This window comes from Macaca fascicularis, chromosome X, assembly GCF_037993035.2.
Source record: "Macaca fascicularis isolate 582-1 chromosome X, T2T-MFA8v1.1".
In the NCBI taxonomy this organism is placed as follows: Eukaryota; Metazoa; Chordata; class Mammalia; order Primates; family Cercopithecidae; genus Macaca; species Macaca fascicularis.
This window is the reverse complement of record NC_088395.1, coordinates 113,552,586-113,577,409: the sequence shown is the minus strand read 5'-3', so window position 1 is coordinate 113,577,409 and position 24,824 is coordinate 113,552,586. Positions and strand designations below refer to the sequence as shown.

At 39.3% G+C, this 24,824-nt stretch overlaps 1 protein-coding gene across 4 annotated transcripts in view; it reads left to right on the top strand.

The window, feature by feature from the left end:
• The window catches only part of MORC4 (MORC family CW-type zinc finger 4), a 92,174-nt gene that overhangs the window by 25,536 nt on the left and 41,814 nt on the right, over positions 1-24,824 (top strand). For all 4 annotated transcript variants that reach the window (XM_074029368.1, XM_074029371.1, XM_074029370.1 and 1 more), the window contains 5 exons: positions 13,409-13,507; positions 18,668-18,796; positions 20,131-20,199; positions 20,610-20,664; positions 22,047-22,222. In XM_074029368.1, the coding sequence (XP_073885469.1) occupies positions 13,409-13,507; positions 18,668-18,796; positions 20,131-20,199; positions 20,610-20,664; positions 22,047-22,222 (528 nt within the window). The remainder of the gene's footprint in view (positions 1-13,408; positions 13,508-18,667; positions 18,797-20,130; positions 20,200-20,609; positions 20,665-22,046; positions 22,223-24,824) is intronic.

Here is a 24,824-nt window from a genome sequence, read left to right as displayed (position 1 = left end):
TATCTGTAAGCGCAAAAAAGGATAAGGGGCATTCTGGGAGTCTGGAGAAAGAAGGCATGAGGACATTTGCTGTCATTTTCCTTGAAGTCTCAGTAGCAAATATTTTTTCTTAGAGTGGGAGAAAAGAAATTTCCGAAATCTCTTTTGTTTTGTGCCCAGACTGTAATGAAGTCAAGTCTTGTATCTTAATTTGTCTGGAACCGCAAGAATTTTAGGTTTATTGTTTGAGAGAGATAACTATTTGAATGGCAACTCAAAATTAATTTCAGGGTAATTGGTTCATGGTCACTTGGGCTACTCAGTGGTTATGACAACTACCTGCCCTCAGTCTAAGTAAAATGGTCATTTAAATATAAATCTGGCCCATAATGGAAATCTTTGGCCAGGACTTGACTCTTAGGAGTGAAAGCTTAGGAATGACATTAGTTTGACAAAAGTATCCGAGTCAAGTTTTTATGTTTCAGTTGAATGAAAAGAATAGTGAATTGCTGATGACTACCTAAATAATTAAGATTTGTGAAATTCAAATGTTAGATATTAAAAATTATTTAACATCTTTCTATATCATCTTTGCCACCAACCCCCCAAATCTACCTTTAAAATTTTACAGGCATTAGACCTTTGGCTTTTGATGTCTAGTTTTGGTATAATGAGGTGATTGCAGTGGATCAGATAGAGATAGTCTGTAGACAGTAGATTTATTCAGTTGAACACACAGGATTTCTGACTTAGCATAACATCTGCTACACACTTTATTAAAAACAGAGAACTAGTATACTATTCTGCGTATAGTCTTTTGAGAATAACAAATTTGCATAACTCTTGTGCCAATTCTGGCACCTTTGCCCTTTTTTATTCAATTTATTTTATATAAAATGAAAAGGTATTTAAATTAAAAAAACAGGAATTTAAGAGAGGGATTAGAGAAGGTTGTCTGCTATAACAAACTCATCCTATGAGTATTATAGATATCAAAACCTGCAAATGATAAAAGAGATACCAGCCATTATACTGCTGGAATGTCTACAAATAAATCATCTGTAATATCACTTTTAACAGTTGTGGAGCTTACAGACATTTGTATAAACAGATTGTAACATATATGAAGTAATTTGGTGAGCAATAAAAAAGCTCTTTGATCAATCAAAGCCTAAGTAGCATGTTATGGGGAAAATGCCTTGATAGAGGAGATGGGGAAGGTTTTGGGTAGAAAGTATGACTTGAGATGTGCCTCACATGTTACAAGACATGGAAGAGAGGAAAGGGAATTCTAAGATGGAATTGTAGCATGAGCTAAGGTACTGACAGGAACTCAGAATTGGTAAGAATATGGGGAGGAGAGATAACGGGATATAACTAGAGTGAAGGCAAATCAAGTTAAATGGGTAGAGTAGAGCCATACCCTAGAGGAGCAGTTGGCAAACTTTTTCTGAAAAGGGCTGGAAGGGGTCACAACTACTCAATTTTGCTGTAGTATGAAAGCAGCCATAGACAATAAGTAAAGGAATCGGCATGGCTATGTCTAATATAATTTTGTTTACAAAAACAGGCAGTGGGCTGGATTTGGCTCCAGTTTGCTGACCCCTGTCCTAGAACCATCATTCCTAAATTACATGCTAAGCTACACATAATGAATTCATAGGAGAGCCATGAGGTATTTTACATCTTTGAGGGAAATATAGTGATACTCAACTTCTGTCTATAAACCACAGAAATGGTCTTCTATTGCTGTCATAACAAATTACCACATAACTTAGTGGCTGATAACAATACTAACTTACTGTAGTAGCGTGCTGTAGGTTAGATGTCCTACACAGATCTTACTGGGCTATAATCGAGGTATTGGCAGGGCCGCATTCCTTTCTGGAGGCTCTAGGGAAGAATCCAGTTTCCTGTCTTTTCCAGCTTATAGAGGCTGCCAGCATTTCTTGCCCCTGGCCTTCTTCCTTCACCTTCAAAGCTAGCAGTGACAGGTTGAGTCCTCATATTTGCATCACTCTGATGACCTTACTTTTGTCATCACATCTTCTCTGATTCTGACTCTTCTGCTGCACTCTTCTACTTCTAAGGTCCCTTGTGATTACATTGGATAATTCAGGATATTCTTTCTGTCTTAAGGTCAACTTGATGAGTAACCTAAATTTCCACTTGCTGTGTAAAGATTATGTTTATCACAGTCTTCCCTTTGTTCTCTCAGATTCCACTTACATCTCATATGCAAAATATGTTCACCCCATCCCAACGTTTCCAAAAGTCTCCACCCATTACAGCATCAATGCAGGGTCAAAAATTTCATGTAAATGTCATCAACTAAAAAGTCTCAAATCTCATTATCTAAATCACATAAGGGCGATACTCTGAGTATGGTACATCTTCGGGCAAAACTCTTCTACATCTGAGGATATGTATTTTCTTTTTTTGTATTTTGCTGTTAAAATACAGTGGTGGGACAAGCATAGGATACTAATTATATATATTCTTTTTCAAATGGGGGAGAAGCTAAAAGGAAAAAAGGGGTCACAGGTCCCAGGCATTTTCAAAAATCTAGCCATGCACATTCCATTAAATTTCAAGGCCTTCATCCTCTAGTCTTGAGGCTTTGCTCTCTGGGCTTATGATTCCACCCTCAAAGTTGACTTTCCTTTTTCCTGAAGGGTAGCATGTGTTTGCAGCTGAGTAGTTTCATCAGCCTGTTTCCTGACTGTAGAATTTTGAGGGTCCAACAGGCTTCTCTCCATCCCTTTCAATTCAAGCTAGCTTTTTGTTTTGTTTTGTTTGTTTATTTGTTTTTGAGATGGAGTTTTTCTCTTGTTGCCCAGGCTGGAGTGCAGTGGCACTCCACTGCAACCTCCCCGTACTGGGTTCAAGCGATTGTCCTGCCTCAGCCTCCAGAGTAGCCGGGATTACAGGCATGCACCACCACGCCCAGTTAATTTTGTATTTTTAGTAGAGACGGGGTTTCTCCATGTTGGTCAGTCTGGTCTTGAACTCCTGCCTCAGCCTCCCAAAGTGCTGGGATTTCAGGTGCGAGCTACCGCGCCCAGCCTCAAGCTAGCTGTCATGCTAGTATGCCACTCTTAAGAATCTTGTGAGTCTCCCATGTATGTCATGTATATTCATGTCATCCAACAAGAGGCTCTGGGCAGGTCTTTCCTGGGGAATCCTATACCTGTTTTTTGGCTTCAGCTGAGATGGCTGTGGAGATCTGTGAGTCATATGCTTTATCTTTCTTCTTATTATTATACTTTAAATTCTGGGTTACATGTGCAGAATGTGCAGTTTTGCTACATAGGTATACATGTGCCATGGTGGTTTGCTGCACCCATCAACCCATCACCTACATTAGGTATTTCTCCTAATATTATCCCTGCCCTAACCCCACACCCCCTACAGGCCCCAGTTTGTGATGTTCCCCTCCCTGTGTCCGTGTGTTCTTGTTGTTCAACTCCCACCTGAACATGTGGTGTTTGGTTTTCTGATCTTGTTATAGTTTGCTGAGAATGATGGTTTCCAGCTTCATCCATGTCCCTGCAAAGGACATGAACTCATCCTTTTTTATGACTCCTTAGTATTCCATGGTGTATATGTGCCACATTTTCTTAATCCAGTCTATCATTGATGGACATTTGAGTTGGTTCTAAGTCTTTGCTATTGTGAATAGTGCCGCAATAAACATAATGTGTGCAAGTGTCTATAGCAGCATGATTTATAATCTTTTGGGTATATACCCAGTAATGGGATGGCTGGGTCAAATGGTATTTCTAGTTCTAGATCCTTGAGGAATTGTCACACTGTCTTCCACAATGGTTGAACTAGTTTACACTCCCACCAACAGTGTCAAAGGGTTCCTATTTTCCACAACCTCTCCAGCATCTGTTATTTCCTGACTTTTTAATGATTGCCATTCTAACTGGTGTGAGATGGTACCTCATTGTGGTTTTGATTTGCATTTCTCTGATGACCAGTGATAATGAGCATTTTTTCCATATGTCTGTTGGTTGCATAAATGTCTTCTTTTGCGAAGTGTCTGTTCATATCCTTTGCCCATTTTTTGATGGGGTTGTTGGTTTTTTTCCTTGTAAATTTGTTCAAGTTCTTTGTAGATTCTGGATATTAGCCCTTTGTCAGATGGATAGCTTACAAAATTTTCTCCCATTCTGTAGGTTACCTGTTCACTTTGATGGTAGTTTCTTTTGCTGTGCAGAAGCTCTTTAGTTTAATTAGATCCCATTTGTCAATGTTAGCTTTTGTTACCACTACTTTTGGTGTTTTAGACATGAAGTCTTTGCCCATGCCTGTGTCCTGAATGGTATTGCCCAGGTTTTCTTTTAGGATTTTTATGGTCCTAGGTTTTACATTTAAGTTTTTGATCCATCTTGAGTTGATTTTTCTATAAGGTGTAAGGAAGGGGTCCAGTTTCAGTTTTCTGTAGATGGCTAGCCAGTTTTCCTAACACCATTTATTAAATATGGAATATTTTCCCCATTGCTTGTGTGTATCAGGTGTGTTAAAGATCAGATGGTGGTAGATGTGTGGCATTATTTCTGAGGCCTCCGTTCTGTTCCATTAGTCTATATATCTGTTTTGGTACCAGTACCATGCTGTTTTGGTTACTGTAGCCTTGTAGTAAAGTTTGAAGTCAGGTAGCGTGATGCCTCCAGCTTTGTTCTTCTTGCCCAGGATTGTCTTGGCTATGTGGGCTCCTTTTTGGTTCCATATGAAGTTTAAAGTAGGTTTTTCCAATTCTGTGACGAAAGTCAGTGGTAACTTGATGGAGATAGCATTGAATCTATAAATTACTTTGGGCACTAAGGCCATTTTCACGATATTGATTCTTCCTATCCATGAGCTTGGAATGTTTTTCCATTTGTTTGTGTCCTCTCTTATTTCCTTGAGCAGTGGTTTGTAGTTCTCCTTGAAGAGCTCCTTCACATCCATTGTAAGTTATATTCCTAGGTATTTTATTCTCTTAGTAGCAATTGTGAAGGGGAGTTCACTCATGATTTGGCTGTTTGTCTGTTATTAGTGTATAGGAATGCTTGTGATTTTTGCACATTGATTTCGTATCCTGAGACTGCTGAAGTTGCTTATCAGCTTAAGGAGATTTTGGGCTGAGACGATGGGGTTTTCTAAATATACAGTCATGTCTTCTGCAAACAGAGACAATTTGACTTTCTCTCTTCCTATTTGAATACGGTTTTTTGCTTTCTCTTGCCTGATTGCCCTGGCCAGAACTTCTAGTACTGTGTTGAATAAGAGTGGAGAGAGAGGACATCCTTGTCTTGTGCCGGTTTTCAAAGGGAATACTTCCAGTGTTTGCCCATTCAGTATGATACTGGCTGTGGGCTTGTCATAAATAGCTCTTATAATGTTGAGATACGTTCCATCGATACCTAGTTTATTGAGAGTTTTTAGCGTGAAAGGCTGTTGAATTTCATTGAAGGCTTTTTCTGCATCTATTGAGATAATCATGTGGTTTTTGTCATTGGTTCTGTTTATGTGATGGATTACGTTTATTGATTTGTATATGTTGAACCAGCCTTGCATCCCAGGGATGAAGCCAACTTGATCGCAGAGGATAAGCTTTTTGATGTGCTGCTGGATTCGGTTTGCCAGTGTTATTGAGGATTTTCGCATTGATGTTCATCAGGGATATTGGCCTAAAATTTTCTTTTTTTGTTGTGTCTCTGCCAGACTTTGGTATCAGGATGATGCTGGCCTCATAAAATGAGTTAGGGAGGATTCCCTCTTTTTCTATCGATTGGAATAGTTTCAGAAGGAATGGTGCCATCTCCTCTTTGTAGCTCTGGTAGAATTCATCTGTGAATCCGTCTGGTCCTGGACTTTTTTTGGTTGGTAGGCTATTAATTATTGCCTCAATTTCAGAGCCTGTTATGGGTCTATTCAGATATTCAATTTCTTCCTGCTTTACACTTAGGAGGGTGTATGTGTCCAGGAATTTATCCATTTCTTTTAGATTTTATAGTTTATTTGCTTAGAAGTGTTTATAGTATTCTCTGATGGTAGTTTGTATTTCTGTGGGATTGGTGGTGATATCCCCTTTATCATTTTTCATTGTGTCTATTTGATTCTTCTCTCTTTTCTTCTTTATTAATCTTGCTAGCAGTCTGTCTATTTGGTTGATCTTTTCAAAAAATCAGCTCCTGGATTCATTGAATTTTTGAAGGGTTTTTTGTGTCTCTATCTCCTTCAGTTCTGCTCTGATCTTAGTTATTTCTTGTCTTCTGCTAGCTTTTGAATGTGTTTGCTCTTGCTTCTCTAGTTTTTTTAATTGTAATGTTAGGATGTTGATTTTAGATCTCTCCTGCTTTTGCTTGTGGGCATTTAGTGCTATAAATTTCCCTGTACACACAGCTTTAAACGTGTCCCAGAGATTCTGGTATGTTGTGTCTTTGTTCTCATTAGTTTCAAAGACCATCTTTATTTCTGCCTTCATTTCGTTATTTACCCAGTAGTCATTCAGGAGCAGGTTGTTCAGTTTCCATGTAGTTGTGTGATTTTCAGTGAGATTATTAATCCTGAGTTATAATTTGATAGCACTGTGGTCTGAGAGACAGTTTTTTGTGATTTCTGTTCTTTTACATTTGATGAGTGTTTTACTTCCAATTATGTGGTCAATTTTAGAATAAGTGCTATGTGGTACTGAGAAGAATGTATATTCTGTTGATTTGGGGGTCTATTAGGTCTAATTGGTCCAGAGCTGAGTTCAAGTCCTGTATATCCTTGTTAATTTTCTGTCTCATTGATTTGTCTAATGTTGACAGTGGGGTGTTAAAGTCTCCCTTTATTATTGTGTGGGAGTCTAAGTCTCTTTGTAGGTTTCCAAGAACTTGCTTTATGAATCTGGGTGTTCTTATATTGGGTACATATATATTTAGGATAGTTAGCTCTTCTTGTTGAATTGATCCCTTTACCGTTATGTAATGGCCTTTTTTGTCTCTCTTGATCTTTGTTGGTTTAAAGTCTGTTTTATCAGAGAGTAGAATTGCAACCCCTGCTTTTTTTTGCTTTCCATTTCTGCGGTAGATCTTCCTCCATGCCTTTATTTTGAGCCTATGTGTGTCTTTGCGTGTGATATGGGTCTCCTGAATACAACACACCGATGGGTCTTGACTGTTTATCCAGTTTGCCAGTCTGTATCTTTTAATTTGGGCATTTAGCCCATTTATATTTAAGGGTAATATTGTTATGTGTGGATTCGATCCTGTCATTATGATGCTAGCTGATTATTTCGCCTATTAATTCGTGCAGTTTCTTCATAGTGTCGATGGTCTGTACAATTTGGCATGTTTTTGCAGTGACTGGTACCAGTTGTTCCTATCTATGTTTAGTGCTATCTTCAGGAGCTCTTGTAAGGCAGGCCTGGTGGTGACGTAATCTCTCAGCATTTACTTGTCTGTTAAGGATTTTATTTCTCCTTCACGTATGAAGCTTAGTTTGACTGTATATGAAATTCTTATTTGAAAATTCTTTTCTTTAAGAATGTTGAATATTGGCCCCTACTCTATTCTGGCTTGTAGGGTTTCTGCAGAGAGATCCACTGTTAGTCTGATGGGCTTCCGTTTGTGGGTAACCCGCCCTTTCTCTCTGGCTGCCCTTAACAGTTTTTTCTTCATTTAATCCTTGGTGAAACTGACAATTATGTGTCTTGGGATTGCTCTTCTCGAGGAGTATCTTTGTGGTGTTCTCTGTATTTCCTGAATTTGAATGTTGGCCTGTCTTTCTAGGTTGAGGAAGTTCTCCTGGATAATATCCTGAAGAGTGTTTTCCAACTTGGTTCCATTTTCCTGTCACTTTCAGGATCACCAGTCAAATGTGGATTTGGTCTTTTCACATAGTCCCATATTTTTTAGAGGCTTTGTTCATTTCTTTTCACTCTTTTTTCTCTAATCTTGTCTTCTTGCTTTATTTCATTAATTTAATCTTCAGTCATTGATTCCTTTCTTCCGCTTCATCGAATTGGCTATTGAAGCTTGTGTATGCTTCACGAAGTTCTCATACTGTGGTTTTCAGCTCTATCAGGTCATTAAAGCTCTTCTCTACACTGGTTATTCTAATTAGCCATTCGTCTAACCTTTTTTCTAGATTTTTAGCTTCCTTGGGATGGGTTAGAATATTTTCCTTTAGCTCAGAGTAGTTTGTTATTACCCACTTTCTGAAGCCTACTTCTGTCAAGTCGTCAAACTCATTCTCCATCCAGTTGTGTTCCCTTGCTGGTGAGGAGTTGTGTTCCTTTGGAGGAGAAGAGGTGTTCTGGTTTTTGGAATTTTCAGCCTTTCTGCTCTGGTTTCTCCCCATCATTGTGGTTTTATCTACCTTTGGTCTTTGATGTTGGGGACCTATGGATGGGGTTTTGGTTTGGATGTCCTTTTTGCTGATGTTGATGCTATTCCTTTCTGTTTGTTAGTTTTCCTTCTAACAGACAGGCCTCTCAGCTGCAGGTCTGTTGGAGTTTGCTGGAGGTCCACTCCAGATGCTGTTTGCCTGGGTATCACAAGCGGAGGCTGCAGAACAACAAATATTGCTGCCTGATCCTTCCTCCGGAAGCTTTGTCCCAGAGGGGCACCCGCCTGTTTGAGGTGTCTGTTGGCCCTTACTGGAAGGTGTCTCCCAGTCAGGCTACACGGGGGTCAGGGACTCACTTGAGGAGGCAGTCTGTCCGTTATCGGAGCTTGAACACTGTGCTGAAAGAACCACTGCTCTCTTCAGAGCTGGCAGGCAGGGACTTTTAAGTCTGCAGAAGCTGTCTGCTGCCTTTTGTTCAGATATGCCCTGCCCCCAGAGGTGGAATCTAGAGAGGCAGTAGGCCTTGCTGAGCTGTGGTGGGCTCCGCCCAGTTCGAGCTTCCCTGCCGCTTTGTGTACACTGTGAACATAGAACCGCCTTCTCAAGCCTCAGCAATGGCAATGCCCCTCCCCCTGCCAAGGTCCCATGTTCCAGGTCGATTTCAGACTGCTGCACTAGCAGCGAGCAAGGCGCTGTGGGTGTGGCACCCACCAAGCCAGTCACAGGGGGGTTTCTCCTGGTCTGCCGGTTGCAGAGACCATGGGAAAAGTGCAGTATTTGGGCACCAGTGTACTGCTCCTCCAGGTACAGTCACTCACAGCTTCCCTTGGCTGGGAAAGGGAAATCCCCCGACCTCTTGTGTTTCCCGGTGAGGCGATGCACCACCCTGCTTTGGCTCTCCCTCCATGGGCTGCACCCACTCTCCAACCAGTCCCAATGAGATGAACCAGTTACCTCAGTTGGAAATGCAGAAATCACCCGTCTGCTGCGTCAATCTCGCTGGGAGCTGTAGACTGGGGCTGTTACTGTTCAGCCATCTTGGAAACACTCACTTTATCTTTTCAAAGAGTATTTTGTGTGACTGAATGCTCTGACCTTTTGATTTTCTGAGATATTAACAAAAGATTGTCCAGGCCCAGCCTCAACTTTTTCTCTAGAGCATATTTTCCTGACAGTGAATCTCTAAATTTTAGCATATTTTGCAATGTGAATGGGCTGAGAATTTCCCAAGTCATCAAGTCCTGGTTTCTTTTTGTTTAACAGTTCATTCTTCAATTTGTCTCTTTCCTCTTGCATTTTACATAAGCAGCAAGAAGACATCAGGCCATACCTTTAACACTTTTCCTGAAGATCTCCTCAGCTAAATTTCCAGTTTCATCATTTATAAGTTGTGTTTTCCGCATAACTGTAGGACAGTTCTGCTAAACTTTCTGCCACTGTGTAACAAGGATCATCTTCTCTCAAGTTTTCCAATAACATGTTCGTCACTTCCTTCTGAGCCTTCACTAGCAATGCCTTTAACATCCATATTTCTACCAATAGTCTGTTTACAATGATTTGGGTATTTTCTAAGGTAATTTGTGTTTTCTCTGCCATACTTTTCACTTCTTTCTGAGCCCTCACTAGTGAAAGCATGTATTAACATCTATATTTCTACTACATTGAAGGCAATGTAGGTTTTTTTCTGTCAAACTTCTCAAAATTGTTGCAGCCTCTGCCAATTACCAATTCTAAAGCCACTTCCATGTTTTTAGGTATTTGTTATAGTAGTACCCCACTTCCAGATACCATCTGCTATATTCTTTTTCATTATATCATATCTTTGTGAATCTGGATTTAATCCATTTACATTTAAAATAATTACTGATGAGGAGAGACTTACTTCTGTCATTTTGTTGTTTGTTTTCTGTGTCCGTTGTAGCTTTCTTTGCCCCTCATTTCCTACATTGCCATCTTTTGTGTTTAGGTGATTTTTTTTATATATAGTGAAACATTTAAATTCCTTTCTCATTTCCTTTTGTGTATATTCTATAGCTGTTTTCTTTGTGGTTATCATGGGAATTACATTTAATATCTTTAAGTTATGACACTCTAATTTGGATTTATACCACCTTAACTTCAATTCCTTACAAAAGTTCTGCTCCTTTAACAGCTGCATCACCATTCCTTTCAGTTGTTGATATCACAGAATTACATCTTTGTACATTGTGTGTCCAAAATCATAAACAAATAATTTGTAATGCATTAGCCTTTTAAATTATGTAGAAAACAAAATGTGGAGTTACAAACCAAAGTTACAATAATACTGGCTTGCAGACTTGTAACTTTTATCTTTTCTTTTCTTTTTTTTTTTTTTTGAGATGTAGTTTTGCTCTTGTTGCCTGGGCTGGAGTGCAGTGGTGCCATCTTGGCTCACTACAACCTCCCCTTCCTGGTTCACGCTATTCTCCTGCCTCAGCCTCCCACATAGCTGGGATTACAGGCATGAGCCACTGCACCTGGCCCATTTTTTTCTTTTAAATGTATTCTCTTACATTATATAGAAAATAAAAAGTGGAGTTACAAACTTTAAGGATTCCTTGAATGTAATATGTTGTTTCTCTCTTGGTGTTTTTAAGATTCTCTGTCTTTGACTTTCATGGTTTGATTACAATGTGTCTGGGTCTGAGTCTCTCCGAGTTCATCCTACTTGCAGTTAAGGTTGGATGTTTATATTCGTGTCTTTCATCAAATTTGGGAAGTTTTTGGCAATTATTTATTCAAATATTCTTTCTGTTCCTTTCTCTCTTCTCTTTCTGGGACTCTGCTAATGCATATGTTGGACCAGTTATGATGTCCTATGGGTCCCTTAGTTTTTGTTCACTTTTCTTCAATCTTTGTTCTTTTTGCTCTTAATACTTGGTAATTTCCAATTTTTATCTTCAAGTTCACTGATTCTTTTTTCTGTCTGATCAGATCTGCCTTTGAATTCCTGCAGTGGATTTTTTATTTCAGTTTTTAGACTTTTCAGCTTCAGACTTTCTTTTGGATTTCTTTTTAGGTTTGTTACCTCTTTGTTGATTTTCTATTTTGCTTATGCATTGTTTTCTTGACTTTCTGCTCATCTTCATATAGTTTTTGAGTATCTTTAAGACCATTTTAAAATCTTTGTCTAGTTGATCTATCAGTTCTTTTTCAGGGGTGATTTCTTTTTTTTCCTTTGAATGGGCCACCCTGTCTTGTTTGTTTGTATGCCTTGTAACTTTTTGTTGCAAACTGAACATTTGAATCTAATAATGTGGTAACTCTGGAAATAAAATTCTCCTTTCCTATGGTTTGCTGTTTGTTGTTATTGTTGTTGTTGTTGTTATTGTTGTAGGCTTTCTCCGTGCCAAGGAATAACCTGAGAAGTAAGTTTAAGGTCTTTTCACTTCTTTTTTCAGCTTGCATTTTTTTCTGGGCATTCACAGTGGCTTTCTAATTTTCCCCATATGTGGAATTGCTTTTGAATGTCCTTGTCTTTATGTCTGGCTCACGAAAGGGGAAAATAGAGAAATAGAGGAGGAAAAAAAGATGCCAGGACTTTGAATCCTCTGGATGTCACTTCAACTGGAAGAGGAGAGGGTTGAAACAATGGGGGAGGTTCAACAACAATGGTCTCTTGCTTTTTGTTTTCACATCTGTGATCAAAAGCAGCGAGCAGTGATCAGGGGATAGATTTGCAATATTTGGAGGACAGTGTCCTTTTTGCCCACACTGGCTCCTACAAGTTGCTCTTAGAACACATGCAGGGTTGCTTCTATAGGGCTGGGAGTGGGGAATGGGTAGCTATTACTGAGCTAAGAACTGAAATTGACCAAAATTAACCACAGTTTACCATCCAAGCTTTCCCCTGGAAGTTGCAAACTTTCCAATAGACTCCAGAGTTTCAAAATAGTTACATCATGCAGCTTTTGCTACTGCAGTTGTTGTATATGTAAGGAGACAGCTTCCACATGCTTCTTATTCTGCCATCTTCCCATAAGCCCATCTAATCTACTTCTTTTTAAAGTAGATTTTAAGTAGATTTTTAAGAGGAAATGAGGAATAGTTCTTCATCTGTGACTTGAGGGAAGGATACAGACATAGAGTAGGAACATTAATAGGTTGAAGGGGAGTAAGAGTTTATAGGGGAGGTCATATATGATTACGTTAATCTTTTCTGTGTAGTGAGAATCTAATTTAATATGAGTAAGGTTGGAGATAAGAGTTTCTCTTAACAAGAGAAGAGCTCTGCAAAAACCTTGGGGAATGATCCGGGGGGCCAGGATATTTAAAATAATTCTGAATTCTAAGTGTACAGTTTTCCAGTTGTGTATAGCTCTACATTAAGTTGTAATCTCAGGTTATGGAATTAAATAGGAATTAGCAATTCGAAAGTTGGAAGTTTTTAAAAGTAAAATTCAGGTTTTGATTTTTACAAATTACATTTTTTGTTGACCCTGAGTCTTCTGTTGTTCCTTTGGGGAGAAAAATAAAAGAGAAAGACCAAGGGCTGGAACTCAGATATAGCCTCCAGTAACGGCTGTGTAGTAGAATGTTGGAGTGCTTGTTCATGGGCACCATAATGCTACTATGATCAGCATTTGGATGAAGAGGGACTATATAGACATACTAGAGTTAATATTTGATTGATTTATAATAGATAGGGTACAGTATTTGATCCTCTGATTTTTACCTTGTTCTGAATTATCTACCTGTAGTCATCTGACAATCAAATAACTCCCCATCAACTTATTAATATTTAGCTCTATTCTGTCTCTGCAGTCATAGTCTCTAATGTCAGGTTACCCACACACTCCATGATTCAACAAGCCCTGAAAATTTGTAGAACTCTACTTTTTAGCACTTGTGACCATTTCACCTTTTCAACCAAAGTGACTGTTCAGTGTTATGACTTTGTCATCTTGACACATAGCTTGCAAAGGCAATGGATTCCCATCTTGGTTTCTTAAAGTGTAGATGTTCGAAAGTATGCCAGATACTCTAAATTATTGACATCTGTTAAATGGGAACTTTTCAAAGATCAAAGAATTGTTCAACAAGTGCTAAACTTTGACATACTTCTTGCATTTTCTTTCAGGTTAACAATAAACGCCCTTGCCCAGAAGCTCAATTCTTACTGGAAGGAAAAAACATCTCAATATAATTTTGAGACCTCAGCTGTAGCCAGGCCAATACCGTAAGTAATAGATATAGAATATGAATGTATTAGGGATAATATCCATAGATCAAATGGAAGGAACAAGGGTAACGTGTCCGGAGTTGGTTTCTGCCAGTGGATTCGTGGTCTCACTCACTTCAAGAATAAAGCTGCAAACCTTCCTGGTGAGTGTTACAGCTCTTAAAGATGGCACGGACCCAAAGAGTGAGTGGTAGCAAGGTTTATTGTGAACAGCGAAAGGACAAAGCTGCCACAGCTTGTAAGGGGACCCGGGTGGGTTGCCGCTGCTTGCTGGGGTGGCCAGCTTTTATTCCTTTATTGTTCCCTCCCATGTTCTGTTTCTGTCCTATCAGAGTGCCCTTTTTTCAATCCTCCCCACGATTGGCTACTTTTAGAATCCTGCTGATTGGTGCGTTTTACAGAGCGCTGATTGGTACGTTTTACAATCCTCTTGTAAGACAGGAAAGTTCCCTAAGTCCCCACTTGACCCAGGAAGTCCAGCTGGCCTCACCTCTCAGTAAGATGGTGCTTTTCACATCAGGAAGTTTAATTGATTAAAAATAGGAAGTCACAGGTACTAATTGCTTCATTCTCTAAACCTCTTCATTCTGCTTTAACACATTTACGGTCTGGATCATAAATGTGAAGAGTTGAGTACTGTCAATTTAAAACTGGTAGTGTGATATAGTAGAAGATTATGGCTATTTAAATCAAACATTCCTGGGTTGAAAATCTGGATCTGCTTTTTAATAGTTGAATGAGCTTGGGTAAGTAAGTTACTTCACCTGTCTGAATATATTAACTTAGGTGACATACATTTTTAGCACAGTGACTGGCATATAGTAGGTGTTCAGACATGTTAGCAAACTTCCCTTTTTTTTTAAATTCCTAGTGAATATTGCTGGGACTGTACCAGTACATGAGAGTAGAAATAGAGAACCCAGTATGTTAAAGAAAAGGTAGAATTTGGGCCGGGCGCGGTGGCTCAAGCCTGTAATCCCAGCACTTTGGGAGGCCGAGACGGGCGGATCACGAGGTCAGGAGATCGAGACCATCCTGGCTAACACGGTGAAACCCCGTCTCTACTAAAAAAATACAAAAAAAAATTAGCCAGGCGAGGTGGCGGGCGCCTGTACTCCCAGCTACTTGGGAGGCTGAGGCAGGAGAATGGCGTGAACCCGGGAGGCGGGGCTTGCAGTGAGCTGAGATCCGGCCACTGCACTCCAGCCTGGGCAACAGAGCCAGACTCCGTCTCAAAAAAAAAAAAAAAAGAAAAGGTAGAATTTATTGACTCTAAGACAAGTCAGGTAAGGAGCATAATACAGAGGATCGAATGTGTAGCAACACATACACAGTTACACTACCATCAAGACAAACATTAGAGTGGTAGAAGTTCTTTTTGGAGTAGGTACCTGTTATTTTAATTATTAGGTAAATGTATGATATAAAATTTTATTTCAAATGCAACCTAATGGCTGTATTACCCTCTTCTGTTTTTTAATTTTATTTTAAAATTTTATTTATTTTTAAATTATACTTTAAGTTCTAGGGTACATGTGCACAATGTACAGGTTCGTTACATATGTGTACATGTGCTGTGTTGGTGTGCTGCACCCGTTAATTCATCATTTACATTAGGTATATCTCCTAATGCTATCCCTCCCCTCTCCCCCCACTCCACAGCAGGCCCTGGTGTGATGTTCCCCTTCCTGTGTCCAAGTGTTCTCATTGTTCAATTCCTACCTATGAGTGAGAACATGCGGTATTTGGCTTTTTGTCCTTGTGATAGTTTGCTGAGAATGATGGTTTCCAGCTTCATCCATGTCCCTACAAAGGACATGAACTCATCCTTTTTTATGGCTGCATGGTATTCCATGGTGTATATGTGTCACATTTTCTTAATCCAGTCTATCATTGATGGACATTTGAGTTGGTTCCGAGTCTTTGCTATTGTGAATAGTGCCACAGTAAACATACGTGTGCATGTGTCTTTATAGCAGCATGATTTATAATCCTTTGGGTATATACCCAGTAATGGGATGGCTGGGTCAAATGGTATTTCTAGTTCTAGATCCTTGAGGAATTGTCACACTGTCTTCCACAATGGTTGAACTAGTTTACAGTCCCACCAACAGTGTAAAAGTGTTCCCATTTCTCCACATCCTCTCCAGCACCTGTTGTTTCCTGACTTTTTAATGATCGCCATTCTAACTGGTGTGAGATGGTATCTCATTGTGGTTTTGATTTGCATTTCTCTGATGGCCAGTGATGATGAGCATTTTTTCATGTGTCTGTTAGCTGCATAAATGTCTTCTTTTGCGAAGTGTCTGTTCATATCCTTTGCCCATTTTTTGATGGGGTTGTTTTTGTCTTGTAAATTTGTTTTAGTTCTTTGTAGATTCTGGATATTAGCCCTTTGTCAGATGAGTAGATTACAAAAATTTTCTCCCATTCTGTAGGTTGCCTGTTCACTCTGATGGTAGTTTCTTTTGCTGTGCAGAAGCTCTTTAGTTTAATTAGATCCCATTTGTCAATTTTGACTTTTGTTGCGATTGCTTTTGGTATTTTAGACATGAAATCCTTGCCCATGCCTATGTCCTGAATGGTATCGCCTAGGTTTTCTTCTAAGGTTTTTATGGTTTTAGGTCTAACATTTAAGTCTTTAATCCATCCTGAATTGATTTTTGTGTAAGGTGTAAGGAAGGGATCCAGTTTCAGCTTTCTACATAGGGCTAGCCAGTTTTCCCAGCACCATTTATTAAATAGGGAATCCTTTCTCCATTTCTTGTTTTTGTCAGGTTTGTCAAAGATCAGATGGTTGTCAGCTCATGGCCATCCTCCATAGTTTTCAAAGAAGTACAAACTAAGATGAGATGCCATTTTTTGTCTTTCAAATTAGCAGTGATTAATGCAGTGAAACCGATGTTAACATACTGCTAGAGAGTGTGTGTGCTGGAAGCAGAACTGTAATAATGGTAATTATTGAACACTTACTTATATGTCAGGCACTGTTCTAAGTTCTTTACATGCAGTGATTTATTTAATCATCACAACAACCCTATCTGTTAGATATTATTGTTACTTCTTTATAGATGCAGAGACTGATACACCAAGAACTTTAGTAACTTGCTTTAGGTGAGGCAAGCAGCAAGTGGTAGACCTAAGGTTTGAATATAGGTTTGAAATCAGGTCCCCCAAACCTAAGTTCTTAACTGCTGCTTTCTTCTGGAGGGATGCAATGAGGGGAATGTAGTACAGCCGCCTCAGCTACCTATTTCCTGTAAGCATGGGCTAAAAGCCTTTCCTATCTGCCTGGATTGAAGGATCTACCATGATCTGCATGGAACCTGAAACAGACGGTTGCTACCTCTAAGCGTGCCTATCCCCGAGAGAGTAATACTGGCACCCTGCAAGAGACTCTCCTGTGCATATGCATGTAGAACCAAAGCTAATATCAGCTTTCTTCTCCCCTCCTACTACTGCTGAAGATGCTTTTTACTGACTCTGGCTCTAAGACAGTGGCTGTCTAGAAATACATAGACACCAGAGGTCAGGCCTGAGCGTACAGCTTAGAGGTTGCAAGGCTGGAACAGCCTGGAGCTAGAAAATAGGAAGCTGTAGATCCAAAAATGTGCACAAACTTTCTTTGTTCAAACAGGGTTTTTAAAAAAAAGAGGGCATTGTATTTCAATGGTAGAATTATGAGTGCCTTTTATTTTCTGTATATATTTCTCTATTTTCTAGCTTTTAATATTGAGCTTATATTACTTTTATATTTAGAAAAAAGCACATTTTAAAGCCGGGCACGGTGGCTCACACCTGTAATCCCAGCACTTTGGGAGGCCGAGGCAGGTGGATTGCTTAATCTCAGGAGTTCAAGACCAGCCTGGGCAACATGTTGAAACCCCATCTCTACCAAAAGTACAAACATTAGCTGGGTGTGGTGGCGCATGCCTGTAGTCCCACAGCTACCTGGGAGGCTGAGGTGGGAGGATTGCTTGAGCCCAGGAGGCAGAGGTTGTAGTGAACTGAAATTGTGCCACAGCACTCTAGCCTGGGAGACAGAGTGAGACCCTGTCTAAAAGGAAACAACAACAACAACAAGAAAAGTAAAAAGCACAATTTAAGATGTTAAGAAAATTATTGAACTAAGACGTAAAAGAACCGCACCAGTCTGTTGAAATATCTAGTATGAGAGCAGTGTAAATATAACATGCATAAATTTCATCCTGGGCTAAATTACATGTTAGTGAAATTGGCTGAGGTGTCCCTCTTCTTGCTTTGTGTGTCTTTTCTCCAGCCTTCTTTGTTCTCACTCTAGCCTGTCTTTTATACCTTAGGTACTGAGTACTTCTGTCATTATAAGGGCTACTTTCTTTCTCAGAGAAACAAATTCACTCTAAAGTGTAGGTAACTGAGGGGAATGGGAGTGGGTATGCATTTTAAGAGTTGAACTCTGGAAGAGTTTTATCTTAGTTTAGCCCCATTGTTGTCTGGAGCCACCATTTCTAGTTATGAAATTTAATCAAATTTATATTACTTTTTAACATTAACTTTGGGAATATCAACCTTGTAAAATTTTGATTGAAGTATTATAAGCAAAGGGTTTTTCTTGAGAGGGAAACAAAAAGGAATAAGGAGTCTCTGTAGGGAAATGGGGGAGATGTTTTAATGGCAATGCTTCCATGACTCCCATAAATGCATTTTAAGCCTGTTACGTGATTGGACAAAAGCAAACAAAATGATTCTATGTGTTTTATTTCTTGGTAATATAGTAATAAACAGAATTTTTCCAAGTTAATAAATTTTAGAGTTAAAATTATCCTATTGTTTGCTTGGAACAAGTGCTACCAGGATAAAAATTATTTAAAAATTTTTGTTGCAATAGCTTTTGGGGTACAAGTGGTTTTTGGTTACGGGATAAATATTATTGATGTCCATAAAAGTAGCTCACCATGTTAATACTTGTTACTATTTTTCATATCCATATTTGCTATAGTTCTATCATTTTATCTGTGAAGTTAAAAATATATACATTTGGGCACTGAGATGATAACATTCCCAACACATTTCATATATGAAATTAGGTTCTTTCTCTTTTAGACTGCACCTTTCTAATTTAAGACAAAGCACAGAGCTAAGATATACACAGTCACCTTTCCATTTTCCTTCATTCAGGAGGGTTCCTGACCAGACATGGGTTCAGTGTGATGAGTGTCTTAAATGGAGGAAGCTTCCTGGCAAGATTGATCCATCCATGTTACCTGCAAGATGGTTTTGTTATTATAATTCCCATCCAAAGTACAGGTAAGGTTCCAGGACTCAATCTTATGCTCGAGGTAACTACTGATTTATCTCTATAGTCTAAAACATTTTTCATCTCAGGTTCACACCCTTCAGCCTGGCATTCAAGGCCCTGTTCTAACTGACCCCACCTTACCTATCTAGCCTTACATTTTGTGGTATCTTAACACAAACTTTGTACTTGAGCCAGACCTGTGGCTTCACTATTCCCTACACATGCCATGCTTACTCTCATGTCCGTGACTTTGATAGTGTCATTCCTCTTGCTTGCAATGACTTTCCGCATTCCATTTGTCTATCCTAATCACATCCATCTGGGGAGGAAGTGTTTTGTGTGATGCTTTTCCTGTTGACCATAGTTTACAGTTATTTTACTCTGCTTTCCTCTGGTATTTGATTCTTGACGTTTGTTCACATATTGTTTTGTACTTTTTGGATGTTTTTCACATATGTATCTTTGAAGAGCTTTGGCTCTTCAAGAGGTTGTAAACTCTTTGAGACCAAGGACTTTACATTCCAGGTCAAGTCGATGATGTTCTTTATATGCTTCGTATTTGGAATCAGTGTTCTACAGTAGTACCTGTACCTGTTGTATATTCAGTGTTGTTTGTGTGTTTGGCTTCCTAATATACCATATGTTCCTTGCAACATCCAACATCTAAATAGCGTCTGGCATATCTGTGGGCATTAACTTTAATTTAAAAGTTTTTAAAAATTTGACTCAGTAGTCATATAGGTTCATAATAATAAGTCAGTGTGCTTCAATTCAGCTGTGACTTTCTTAAAATTCTTCTTGAAGGATAAATACTGATAGAAAGGTTCTAAAATGGGTATGCGTTTTAGGGGAAAATGTCTAAAATTGAAGAAGTTGAATGAACAAAGATTAGGTCTATAAATACAAACATTTCCTCATAGTCTCTAGATATGCATAAGTATCTTTCCATGAGAGTAAATGAGATTATGTAATTAGTATATGGAACTGAGTACTTAGAAGTCTCATTTGTGAATACTTTATCTTTTAGTACAGGAGACATAACCTTGCAGGCCACTTTGCCCTTTTATAAACTGGGTATAATATAGCTGCCAATTATTGTTAAATTTTGTTTGTTTCTAGGATTACTTTTGACCACTGAATGTATTTTCTAGTACTCCTTTCAGTTTTTACTCCTAAAATTCTCTTTCTCATGCTTTACATATAACAAGGTTTTAGAATTTGAATGGGATCTGAACTCTATAATGTTAGAGAGTTGTTAACCTGCATAGTTGTAAGGAAATTAAAAGGTAAAAGTGAAGGACCTAGTTTTTTTCCAAAGCATGATTTCTTCTCTATACTGCAGGAGATGCTCTGTTCCAGAGGAACACGAACTCATTGACGAAGACCTGTGCTTGAGCAAAGCTAAGAAACAGTTGAGTATACATGAGATGGTGTTCTCTATCATAGGGTAGAGTAGCCTGATACTTCCTTATAGGACAGGGGAGTTTTGAGAAGAGAGAATTTTTTTTGGTTCTTAAATAATTTCCCTCTTCACCTCTCGGCTCTCCCAGTTCTTTATTCCTTCTAATCATCTCTTGAATGTCTCAACTAGTGATTGTATTTAGTCTTTCTCCTCTCTTTCTCTCTCTCTCTCTCTCTCTGGTGGGGTACTTAAAATCTCACTTCGGTAACCTAGTTCAGAAAGGCACCCTCAGTTACTCAATGAGGCTCACAGTATTTGTTATTTGGAAGGAATATTATAACCTAAATCTACAATTGGCAGTCCATTTCAAACTGAGAAGTTTCATGAGTGAATTAAATAGCATTTTTGTCTTCTCCTAGAGAACAAACTGTTGAGGAGAAGAAGAAGATGCCTATGGAAAATGAGAACCACCAGGTGAGAGGCAATGTACACCCTTATCGTTCTCACACAACATTTTCCCCAGCAGAGAATATAAGTTGAAGGAAGCAGCAATCTTGAAAGCTGCATAGAAATAACAAACCATTTCTTTTGGTGGTCTTTTTTCATTGAATCTTTTGGTTTTGCTTTGCTCTGCTGTCACTGATGTTTAGATCACCAAAAATAGAAGAGTCAAATCGTTTATCTTCCAGATTTGGATTCAGTACTGAATCTGGACAGTATGAATGTCACATTCAATGTCACAGAATATTCAGGGTTGTGTTCCATCCTCATACAGGCTTCTCCTGTTAAGTGTCTGCTTTTCCTGTCTCTTTTCTTCTAGGATTCAGGGGTGATCCCTTCCTCCTTCCTCTTGGGAAGAAGGGGTGGTTCTTTGTACTCCTCCCCGATCCCTGCTTTCAGGCTGGCTGGCTTTATAAAAACTCTGCTGTTTTGAATTTTCAGGAGCACTGTCTCTCGGACATGGTTGCCCAGCTCCGGACGCTGAAGGGTGCAATAAGGTTGGCCGTCCTTTCAGGGACACTCCTTTCCTGACAGCCACCATAGCACCCATATATCTTCCCCTCCCAACCGTGCCTTTCTGCATGATTTCCCTCTTGACCCTCTTTCCCAGAGAGATCTGCTAGTCGCATGTTAGATTCACCTTCCACCCACTCAATCAGGGTAGGTCAGACTGGTGAGGATAGAGGCAATTTAATACTAACTCTTCTTCTGATATCCTGCCAAGACCCAGGCATATGAATAATCAGGTTTCATACCCTAATGCCTTGGTTTAATTGTCTGATGTAGAGATTGGGAGATTTCCTAGGACTGCCCTGTTCTCATTCAGTTTACCTCCCGTATATTTTCCCTCACCTTAATCATTCATAGTATTTTCATGAGCTGGCTCTCCCACAAGATCCAGATGCATGTCTGTGTGTGTGTGTATACTATGAATATATGTTAGTCTGTCGCATGTATTTCTCCCAAACTGGCACAGACACTTGCTGCAGTGCATTTTCCCACCATCCCTACCCTCATCACACATCTCAAAGGAGTGAAAACTCAGCCTTAAACTGGGTCACAAGAGAGAATTAGACAGTGATTGGGGGCCTGGGTTTATATTGGGGATGGGATAATTCTAGAAGCCAGTAAGTAAGTTGGGGGAGGTCTGTTTGGTGTCCAGCTGATAAGGTTGATAACTGAGTATGCCTGGGTTCAGTATTCTAGTGTACATTACTGTGCACTGTTTGCTTTGTGTAGGAAATGATTTCTTTTTATTTGGCCAAGCATTCTTTCCTAGCATCAAAAGGATTGACTCATCCTTTGACATTTGGTTTGAATTTGAGACTTTTACAAATCATTTCTGTCTTTTCTAGGTATTCAGTAATCCACCAAAGATCCTTACCATTCAAGAAATGGCTGGATTGAATAACAAGACAATTGGATATGAGGGAATTCATAGCCCTAGTGTGCTTCCATCTGGTGGAGAAGAAAGCAGATCACCTTCTCTTCAACTTAAGCCTCTGGATTCCAGTGTTTTTCAGTTTTCCAGGTGACTAAAAAGCATGATCTCTTGTCAATAGTAAGCTTTAGGGTCTGTTTTCCTGTAGAGTAAGTTGGTATGTTTTACCTTGTTTCTATTTTTTCTAAGGCCTAGCATGGAATTCAGAAGTAGAAACACAATTTTAAGTTGATAGAATTGTGTGTTGCATGTACCTCCAGTTTTTCAGTATTATAACTGCTGTATCAGGTCTGTAATTTTGAGGTGATCATTTGCTGATGCTCTTTTTATGTATCATGTATTCACATTATATTGGGAATTGTGCAAGTGAAATAATAGGCAAAATTTGAAAAGTGTAAAATACTACACAAATAAGGTAATGTTATTTCGATAAGCATTGTTCCTTTTCTTCAATGTATGGATATTGAAGTTCTCTGGGGCCTCATAGGCCTAGCACATGTTGGCCACATATAAAAATAACTATTATATATTTGTGCCATTAGGTAAGCTTTATCATTTGTTGTTTCCTATAACAAATTATTAATATAAGTTTAGCATTGGACTTTACTTGTTCACCTTCTAGCACCTCATCAGTGTTATTTTGTGTCTTCATAACAAGAAGGAGCATAACTGTTCTTTTTCTTACATATCAGGAGTATTTAAAGCATTGAAGGATGTGACTGCCCGTTTACTGCCATGGGACTGAACTTAGTACTCCTAATTATGACTCTTTGCTTTCTCCTCTCTATTCTGCTTCTCACTCTTATAGGGCCAAGCCATATAGGGCAGGGACAGGGTTGCTCTCTAATAGTAGAAATGTCTATGTTCATCAGTAATGTGACTATTATATAGTGGGATGTTAATTTTTTTTTTTTTTTTTTTTTGAGACGGAGTTTCACTCTTGTTGCCCAGGCTGGAGTGCAATGGCACAATATTGGCTCACCACAACCTCCCCCTCCCAGGTTCAAGCGATTCTCCTGCTTCAGCCTCCCGAGTAGCTAGGATTACAGGCATGCGCCACCATGCCTGGCTAATTTTGTATTTTTAGTAGAGACGGGGTTTCTCCATGTTGGTCAGGCTGGTCTTGAACTCCCGACCTCAGGTGATCCACCCACCTCAGCCTCCCAAAGTGCCAGGATTACAGGAGTGAGCCACCATGCCCAGTTGGGATGTGAACTTTTTAGTGACTATTTTCAGTTTGGATATCTTCTTAACATATTGTAGAATAGTCAGTGGAATACATAATAGGATAAAGTGACTCCTGGTTGGTGGTTTCTTTTTCTCTGTTTCTGAGTTCGAGACAAGCCTGGACAACACAGCAAAATCTCATCTCTTAAAAAAAAAAAAGCACAATAGAACAGTGCCTTGGAATATAGTAGGTACTCAATAAGTAATGGTTGAATCTGAGTCATATTTAAGAAGCAGTTTCTAAGATTGAATTTTGTAGCAATGGGATAAGAAATAGAATCCAACCTTAGTCTCAGGAGCTTGAGCCTAATTATACCGTTTCCATGCATACTCTTCCAACTCCCATTTTAGGTTGGGAGGGGTGTACTGTAAATACTAAGTGTTTTTGAAGCACATTGTTACCTTTTTACCCTGGGCTCCTGGAGATGCTCATATATCACCATTGCTGCTGGAGTGTCAGGTGTCTTTGCTTTTGAAGACTATCCTTTCCCTACTGTGACCTCTTTTCCTTTTTTTCCAGTGTTTCTTTTGTAACTGTAGTGGTTTTTGGTAACCTCAAGGGGATTACAAATGCTAATTTATATACTTATTTTATGAATGCAGTACAATAGAACTTCCATTGGGTGGCATACTTCATCAGTCTCTGTTGGAATTTTTATATGAGTCCTTATAGATTGCTATATTGAGAGTGAGGTTTTGGCTGTAGAGGACAGGTAAAGTACATTGACCATTCATGTGTAATTTTTATTTATTGAGAATAAAATTATTTTAAGAGAAAGAGATACATAAGAGGTATGTGATAGTTGCTGTTGCTAATGTCAAATATGTTACATAAGATCAGTAAATGATGATTGTGTCATTTTAAGTTACCCTTTTTGAGGGAATCACATTGATTGGGCTGAGACTACCTTTTTATGGGAGAAAATGGAGTTAAGAGTCTAGTAAAATATATAGGATTTCTGATAAAACATTAAGGTTTAATCAAGAGTTACAAAGGTCTTCTGTTATTATCAGCATAGGAAGCTGATAAGGGTCCTTGGGTCATGTAGTTCAGCTTACTAACTCTAGATAAAGCCTACAGTATCCAAGAAAACACATTTAAGTTCTAGTGGGGTAGTTTAGCAGGAGCTCCACAGGTGTCACTGGAAACAGCTTTGTGAGTCCCACAAATCTAGCAAGGGAAGGAGAGGACCTGCAATAAAGAATAGGTTCCACCAGGCCGGGCGCGGTGGCTCAAGCCTGTAATCCCAGCACTTTGGGAGGTCGAGACGGGTGGATCACGAGGTCAGGAGATTGAGACCATTCTGGCTAACACGGTGAAACCCCGTCTTTACTAAAACAATACAAAAAACTAGCTGGGCGAGGTGGCGGACGCCTGTGGTCCCAGCTACTCGGGAGGCTGAGGCAGGAGAATGGCGTAAACCCGGGAGGCGGAGCTTGCAGTGAGCTGAGATCCGGCCACTGC